The sequence below is a fragment of the Propithecus coquereli genome, unplaced genomic scaffold, assembly GCF_000956105.1.
Source record: "Propithecus coquereli isolate 6110/MARCELLA unplaced genomic scaffold, Pcoq_1.0 Scaffold323, whole genome shotgun sequence".
NCBI classification, from domain to species: domain Eukaryota; kingdom Metazoa; phylum Chordata; class Mammalia; order Primates; family Indriidae; genus Propithecus; species Propithecus coquereli.
This window is the reverse complement of record NW_012148875.1, coordinates 1790305-1799528: the sequence shown is the minus strand read 5'-3', so window position 1 is coordinate 1799528 and position 9224 is coordinate 1790305. Positions and strand designations below refer to the sequence as shown.

The following is a 9224-nucleotide window of genomic DNA, read 5'->3' as shown; positions in this document are numbered from 1 at the left end:
CAAAAAAAAAAATGGAACTACACATACTTAGTCTTCCCTGTAGAGTTTGGAAGGCCCATAAAAGGAAGAGTTTTGTACAGTATATGATGACAGAATGGTGGTTTCTAGGAATGATGAATTGGAATGAAGTGCTGGGGTGAGAGAGAAAGTGTTCTTTGGGGACCAGTAATTTAAACTTGTTTCACTGTTGAGATACATAGCATGGACTTAGAAACACATCAAAAAATAATGTCATTACCAGCAACCACACCATCATTAGAGATGAGATATTTGACGTATTTGCTTAAATATCAGGTCCTTATATATTCATTGAGGTACATCAGCAAAATCATATTAGGTCTTTATTTAAAATGTTCTTATTCCATTCCTACAGAATTTCCTCTATTATTATCTAGCAATATTCATCTGAACCTGAGACTACTGCTCTTCTTAAAATTTTCACTTACCTCTTAGTTCTGGCATCATGAGTTTCTAAGAAATGTCTTTGTGACTCATGTTTAGAATGATGATCAGCAGCTAATGCGATATCAACGGTAATGAGTCCTAAATTGGCTGACCCAGCTTCAAGCCAATAGGCCCTTCGCAGCACTGCCGGCTGAAGTCCAACTCTGCAATTATTTAATTGCTCAATGTACTGTCTCACTTGAAAATCCTGAATTGCAGCACTGATTCCTTCCCCAACCGATTGATTATGGAGATTACAGTTTGCAACCCGAATTGCGCCCATCTAAAGTTAAATGAAGAAAATGAAACAAAACTGTAATTTCTGTATGTTTAGGTAGCTTAGCCTAAGCTACAGAATACGTGATCATTTCAAACAGATTAAAACACAGGCAGAAAAAGAATAGAAAAAAAAAAGAAATAGAAAAGGAAAAAATGGAAAATTGAAAAATTAAATGCAGTAACAGAATAAAAAGACGTTCAATAAAAAAAAAAAAAAAAAGGAAAAGGAAAACGAGAAGTAATGAAATCACAGAAACTTCACAAGCCTTGATTTTAAACTGCAACCCATAAAACAGAGTGGCAAACAAATGTTTTCAGGAGCCAGGAAGGAAACACAAATGTATTAATACAAAACCTAAAGATATTTAAAACCAAATCTTTTAAAACTACTACCAGTTTACATCCCTGCCATAAAAGCAATCTACCAGTTTATATCCCTGCCATAAAACAATGTTTTAATAATTCAGTTAGAGTAAAAAAGTCATGAAAGTATGCTTTAAAAAATACAATACTGGAAGAAAACATGGATGAGTAAAACGTAGAAAGCTGTCTTTTAAAATTTTTGGGTAGTTTATGAGATAAAACATAAATGTGTATTGTATTTCAAGAAATGGAGGTTTGGTTTAGTAAAAAGGAAAAAGAACTATACTGGCCTAGAAAAACACTTACCTTGATATTTGTAGCACAACCATGCTCCACAATATAAATATCAGCTCCATCTACTGCTAAACGAGTCATTGTATATTTCAGATCATCTGAAGTTGGACAAGGCCCAGGAATACAACTCAACTAAAATAAAAAAGGATTATAAATTTAATTCATCACCAAAAACTCATTATTTTGCTAACTAAATAAATTTTCTTATTTAAATAAAAAAAATTTGGTTATATGTGTATTTTTAAAAAATCAATTTCATTCTTTTATAATAAATGAAATCAGCAGTTAAAGTGTTATCAGTTAGAAAACTAATAAGAAAGCACGTACCATTTTCATTCAAAAGGGGCAAGCAGCAAGTCTAATTGACAGAATACATATATAACTTGTTACTGAAACTCACAAAGAATAAAGTAAACTGATAAGAAAACTATGTCACAGGTTTATAAGAATTATATAAGAGTTTACAGTTGTAAGATTTTCTTATGAGTACCACACACATGTGCAATTGTTTTCACACATACCCACAAATATTAATATAACTGTAAACGTTATGATGATATCCAATCTACACAGATTTAATTTTATTTATAAAACATATATTTGGTAATGTTTAGGTTGGAAGAAAATGTACATATCACCTACTTCAATGGATTTCTTGAGGAAATGGCAGCCCTGAGTAAATTACTGGCCCAACAGCATGTAAATGCTCATTAGTGGCACAGTCAGAACTAGACACAGGTGTCTTGCAATATAGTCAATGTTTTATACTGATATATTTCCTCCAGGCAAAAACAGATCTTATCAGATTAAAGTGACAGGAGATCAGTGGTTGCCTAAGTGGAAGCTGACTACAAAGCTACACAAAGGACTTTTCTAGGGGGATAGAAATGTTCTGTCTTCACTGGTGGTATTGATCACATAGGTATATACAGCGTTTGTCAAAACTCAAACTGTAGGCCGGGCGCGGTGGCTCACGCCTGTAATCCTAGCTCTCTGGGAGGCCGAGGCGGGCGGATTGTTTGAGCTCAGGAGTTCGAAACCACTACTAAAATTAGAAAGAAATTAATTGGACAACTAAAAATATATAGAAAAAATTAGCCGGGCATGGTGGCTCATGCCTGTAGTCCCAGCTACTCGGGAGGCTGAGGCAGGAGGATCGCTTGAGCCCAGGAGTTTGAGGTTGCTGTGAGCTAGGATGATGCCACGGCACTCTAGCCCGGGCAACACAGTGAGACTCTGTCTCAAAAAAAAAAACAAAAAAACTCAAACTGTACAACTTAAAAAGGGTGAATTTACTGTATGTAAATTATGCCTCAATAAAGTTTATTTTAAAAAATTGTAATGCAACATAAAAGCTTTGAGTTTAAAAAAAAAAGATGAAGAAGGGGGAGGCATCTAAGAGCACGTGAGGGTTACCCATAAGAATCTAACTGCCTGACATATATGACTAAGAAACTAATTCTGGGGAGCCTGGCAATGTGTTTATAACAAGGAAAAAATAATTTTATCACCAATTATAGCTGTTTCCTTTATTGTCAATAAATAAGCACAGGTAACACATTTTATTTTTAGACATAAAATTAAAAGCAAGATTAGTTACTTTCAATTCACAGTAATATAATAGCAAACAAATATAGTTTGTATAGTAAAAGAACAACAACAACAAAAAAAGGAAAGACACATACAGGAAAGAACTAGAAAGAAAAACTAAGCTGTTAACAAAAGTTATGTCTGTGTTGTAGAGTAAGTTATTTTTCCTTTTTGAAACTACCAAGTTTTCCAAGATTTCTGAAACAAGATACTTCCAGAATTGGGGGAAAAATGTGTTCTTCATGGCTATGTACATTTGATTTAAGCTGACATCTCAATCTTTCATTTCTAAAAAATGCATAAATGTTTATAATACTGCTGATGTATATTTAACATACCTTGGATTCACAGAACCGACGATCAATTCCATGCTGACATATTATTACTGACTTTGGTCTTTCCAGTTCATACTCCCGACATACCACATGAAAAACAAATGTCTGTCCCCACTCCAAGAGGCATGCCAGCTACAGATATGAGTGACAGGTTGACATATTGTTAGCATTCTAAACAAGCATTCAGAGTTTAAAAGCTTATGAAGAATATTAACATGGCTTGAAAGAACCTAAATGATGCTTTAAAACTGCTGCTAAATAATCCACTTGTTAGCCAATGATTTTTCTACCTTCGCATCATTTATAAGTTTGTGTTACTTTTGATTTGTGAATGACAAAATGCATTGTCAAAATGAAAACTCATTTCAACTGAAAATTTTCATTTCCGCAACTTTGAAAGCAAATAATTTTATTCAAGGTTATATCTTTCCTCTTATATAGCTAACTAAATTCCTCCACATAGAAAAGCACCTAAAATTCTCTATATAATAATAAACCAAACTTTGTTGTGAAATTTTTGAGTATCTAATTATCATATAAGCTGTAATTTTTGAAAAACTAGGTATTTTGAAGATTAAAGTACTTTTGTTTATGTAAAGCTTAATATATTCTTCAAATCTTGAATTTAAAAAAAAACTTAATTTTATAATTTATTAGAGTTCTTAAAAATAAAAACATTGAGGGATAGGTATACAAGACATTATCCCTCCAAAGAAGCATACAATTTAAACTTTTGGAAAACAAATTTCACTTTGAAAACATGCGAAAAATGGAATAAACATAAAAGCACCTATGGATTCATGCACCACACAGAAAACAGTGATACCAAGATTCTATGCAGAAGAAAGAAATGTTTCATTTTATAAGGGCAGTTTATAAATATATGAGATTCTAGCAGTCTTTAGAATAAAGGAATTGTGTCCAGTCTTGCAGAATCAGCATGGCTTTATTCCCTTGTTAGGAAACAAGCTGCTTTGTTATATGCTTAAGTTTTTACTTGTATACTTAGGGACAGGTAATGGGAGATAATAAGGAGAGGACTTACTACAAGGCCAGTGAGCAATTATTTCTTTTTATCCATTTTTATACATTTCATTGTACATTTATTTTCACCCATTTTCATACTAATCGTTATACAAATATTATATTGAGATGTCCATTCATCTCTATAATATCCCTTTTCAATTCCATCCATTTTCCTACAATATTAGTTTTTGCTGTCCTCTGATAATTTCTTCCAGGTATACAAGGTATCTGGATTCTTTATTTACCTTCTTGTTGCTACTACCTAATCTAAATTATTTGTTTCATATTGATTCTGTAATTTTTTGTCAAAATTGAGTATGTACATTTCTATCACATTCCAGTCTTCCGAAATGCCGAAGTAAGCAATGATAATATAATAAATACACGACTCGACGGGTGAAATGTTACAATAATATGGCAATTCAACTAAACCTCAAGGGTCAGTTAGAACTAAACAATCCTTAAGGCCTCTGAGCCTTCTAAGGATTGTATGGAACAGGGGGTTCAGGGGGAATTTATCCAAAAGGATCACACTCTTCGCACTCTAGACCAGATTTACTTACCAGTAAATTCACTTTTATTTTTTTAAAGTAGCCTCCACATCTCTAAATAGCAGGTATAAATCACGTTATCTTGCTTTAGGACATGACAAGGAAAAAACTGTGCTACCCAATTATTAGCATCATTAAGGGCTACTTTTAAATTCAACTTAAGAAATATACAAGAAAGCAAAGTTCTTAGAAAATTATTCCACATACTAGAAAAAGAAGATTATTCCAACAGTGGAGGGCCAACTAATATAATTTTAATAATACATTAACTTGATTTCTAGAACAGTTCTTTTCCCAAAGAAAGTCTTGAATTCTTGTAAGTATTATAAAGAACTACATAACAGTACACCCATCAATTATATGAGGTTCAGAAAAGTAAAACTACTCTGATTCATCTATAGCTAAGAAAATTCCGAAGTGCAAGAATGACTTCCATCACAATGTCATAAGTGGAAAGGCAATGAACATTCAAACATGCATACAAATTATTCTTGGGAAGGCAGGTAAAGAAAGGAAAGAGAAAGTCAGTCAGGAGATCGTACTCTGAAAATCATACCTGTGGTGTTGTGACCTTAGCTGTAAGGCTTCCAGCCTGCACATCAATTAGCCATGCATATTCTAAGGAATCGCTTCCTAAAGGAAGACCTTCTGCTGAGAACATAGCATGTGCTCTCAGCTGGAGACCTGACAAATTGATGTGACCTTCCCTGAGAACTTCATCCACAGGGGGTCGCTGCTGAAAACAATAACAATTAGACTGTAAGAAGCACAAGAAAATCACATTATAATTTCTAGTTACTTATCTCCCTCCTCCAGATGAATAATAAAATCATGCTCTCTGGAAAATAAGACTTCAGAATCCACAAGCTCCTAACACAACCCTGGGCCCACAGAAGGGTATATCCAAAAACATTAAGCTTCTTTAGTGACAATATCTATGAGAGCCCAACTACAATGCAAGATAGCTAGATCCTAAAAAGTATACAGATCTCTAATTGGTAACTACCTCTACGAATAAAAAGAAACTATGGTAGCACTCTGACAGGGAACATGAAAGGCCAATCTTTTTGTAGGAAAGCTGGGAATCATGAGATTACAATATCAAAAAGAAAAAAGAGGAACAAAGATCCTCATATGACCATAAAATGAAGAACTGGGGGGTGGGGGGTGAGGGAGTCAACATCTACATAGATTCTGAGGACTATGTAAATAAAAGAAGGATAGTTTTCTCTTACAGAGAATAATTAAACACTCACTACTAAAAAGCAGCATACATTTCAAAGAGAAAATTTCTAACACATACTCAGAGAAATAAAGGGTATGGAACACTAGTTCCACAGAACATTAAGAATATAGCATCAAATAAGTTTGGAAATGCCCTACCCATCAGTAGGGCAACCAATTTCTGTTGAATCTACCTCCCAATCTCTCACAAATGCACTGACTTTCTTCCATCTTCACTGCTGTCATCCTGGTCCAAACAGCATTACATCTTGTGAGGACCATTGCAAGGCTTCCCAGCGTTTACTTTTTACATTTCTGCTTCATACTCTACCAACAACCACAGAGATCTTTTAAAAATGCAAATCTAATCATGTTCTTCCCTCTAGAACCATTACATGCTACCAAAAGCACTGTCTATTTCTCCTTGCAGCGCTTTTTACACTTGAATTTATCTTAACTTTCATTTCCTCAATATTTAATTTCTCCACCAGGTTCATTAGGGTAAGGACCATTTCTGTCTTGTTCACCAAGTATCTCACTGCACCTAACAGAGTGACCACAAAAAGTAAATGGTGCTAACTAGACAGATTTCTTTACAGCAAGTGCTCTCAGAGCCTCCAATATGTAAGTATCCACTAAGACAGTTCACAGATATTTCCCAACCTAATATTACTATGGCAGTCCTCTTCATGTGTAGGCCCTCTCACAGGCTTAGTGTTCCCTGCTTTCAACTCATCTTTGGACAAATATTCTTTATTTTTGAGGATAAGGGCTGAATCTCATTTATAAGGAGCTTTTAAAAAGAAATTTCAAGTAGTGACAACAATAATAGTTCTAGAAACTCTTTTGATACATTTTTTTATTGTCATCCAAGCTGTGTGACTTTATATAAAATCACCTAACTGTTCCAAGCATTAGTTCCCTTACCCTTTATCAGAGGGAATTGGAAAGCATGGTCAATAAAGTTCTCTTCTGGCACTGAGATTCAATAATTCTCAGTATAAAATTTTTTATGATTTTTTTTTAGTTCAAAAATACATGTGGATCTTGGCCTGTCCTCCTAAGATGAAGCCTACATAGCACACCAATAAGGATTATAATCTTAAGTTTTATTATGGTTTGTATCATGTTGTGGGTTGAATTGTGTCCCCCAAAAAGGTATGTTCAAGTTCGAAGCCCTGGAATCTGTGAATGTGATCTTTTTTGGAAATAGAGTTTTTGCAGATATTATATAATCAAGTTACGATGGCGTTACAATGAATTAGGGTGGGCCCTAATCCAACGCGACTGGCATCCTTATAAAAAGAGAAAAACTGGGACACGCAGACACACAAAGAATGGCATTGAAGATGGAGGCAGCAATTTGAGCAATGTATCTGCAAGCCAAAAAACACGGATTGCTGGCAACCACCAGAAACTAGGAAGAAGCAAGGAAGAATCTTCCCCTACAGCCTTCAGAGAGCAAGTAGCCCTGCTAACACCTTGATTTAGAACTTTGAGCTTCCAGAACTGTGAGAGAATAAATTTCTGTTAAGCTACCCAGTATATGGTACTTTGCTACAGCACTCCTATGAAACTAATACATAAGATGACCACAAAGTAAAAAGCGTATGGTTTCATAAGTTGGACACAGTAATCCATCCTTCACCTTAGATTTTTCACCCTGAAGCCCTGAGTTAAGACTAATGCTACCAGGAATAAGTAGCTACAGGTGTTTGACCCAGATGTGAGCCTTGTGAGTAGTCACAGTATGAAGCCTCCTACCATATAAGAACATTAGATAGTACAGAGACAAAGAAAAAATTGGGGGGAAATAGTCATATCAACACTATAAAATGTAAGCAAGTTAAGTAAATAAGCAAATTTCAAGAGGATATATACCCTGTCTTTGGGGTAAATTATGCAGTGCTAATCATCTAGGAAACAAAATATCACCAGACTCCTACTATCACTTTGATATCTCCACCCCATGAACTTCTTTTCTAATCCCCAAATAAATCTTACTTTATAATTCAGTCTCTCTAGAAGTTTGCCATACCTCTTTAATAAGGGTTAATGTGAACCTTCATAATGAGCTCAATAAAATGTTTTTTATGTCTGGTAAAGCCTTTTGAAAGTATAATGATTAAAATAAAAGTTGAAGTTCGACCAGGTAATTATAGGAAACCAGGGACATTCATCTAAGACTCTCAGAACTCACCCATAAGAAGAGCTTTTCCCTTTTACTTTTATCAATTTTCTCAATAGACTGAAAAAAGGAGATGAGTTCCCCCTCCACACACCTGCCTCCCAGAATAAAAAAACAACCAATTCTAATGACCCACTAATTACAGAGAGAAGGACAAGTGTTATTTTTAAGATTTCTATGGCAAGTTAAAGTGTTATGCAAATAAAATCTTTGTGATGACAGAATAGTTCCGTATCTCCATTTTGGTGGTGGTTACATGAACCTACACATGTGATAAAATGACCCAGAATTATGAACACACATTGTACCAAAGTCAATTTCTTTGTTTTGATATCATACTATAATTATGTAAAATATTTATACCAAAGGGACAACTAGGTGAAGGGTGCACACAGGATCTTTCTATACTATCTTTGCAACTTCCTGCGAATCCATATATATCTCCAAACAAAAGTTTAAAACAGCAAACATACTCTGTGTCAAAACAAAAACAATGTCACACTCATATTAAGTTTTAGCTATTACTATCTTAGCTATGCCAAATATACATATATGAAAAATAAAAGTCTATGGAGAAAAATATAATCAGCTATGGCAAAAGACTGAAAAGAGAGTATGCTATTTTAAATAAGATAATCAGTTACTACTATAACCCATAATAAATGATCATCCATTGATGACTTTGAGTGTCAGATACATCTTCCTGGTTATAATTTTACTCTGCTTTGTATTAAAATCCATTTATATTAGGTGGGTGCAAAAGTAATTGCAGTTTTAGCATTGTTGAAATTTGCTGTTTGATATTGGAATACATTCTAAAATAAATGTGGTTATGTTATACATCATTTTAATGTGCATTTCTCACTTTATTTTTTTTGCTAATGACTTATTACTTGCTGTTTATTTTATATTTATTTTAGACTATGGAAA

The 9224-nt window shown here is 34.1% G+C and overlaps 1 protein-coding gene across 1 annotated transcript in view; it reads right to left on the bottom strand.

Annotated features, from left to right (window-relative positions):
* LOC105815265 (uncharacterized protein KIAA1109-like) overlaps positions 1-9224 on the bottom strand; it is a 155863-nt gene that overhangs the window by 118146 nt on the left and 28493 nt on the right. Inside the window, 4 exon segments of the mRNA XM_012650412.1 lie at positions 447-727; positions 1393-1512; positions 3309-3437; positions 5439-5618. Coding sequence (XP_012505866.1) covers positions 447-727; positions 1393-1512; positions 3309-3437; positions 5439-5618 — 710 coding nt within the window.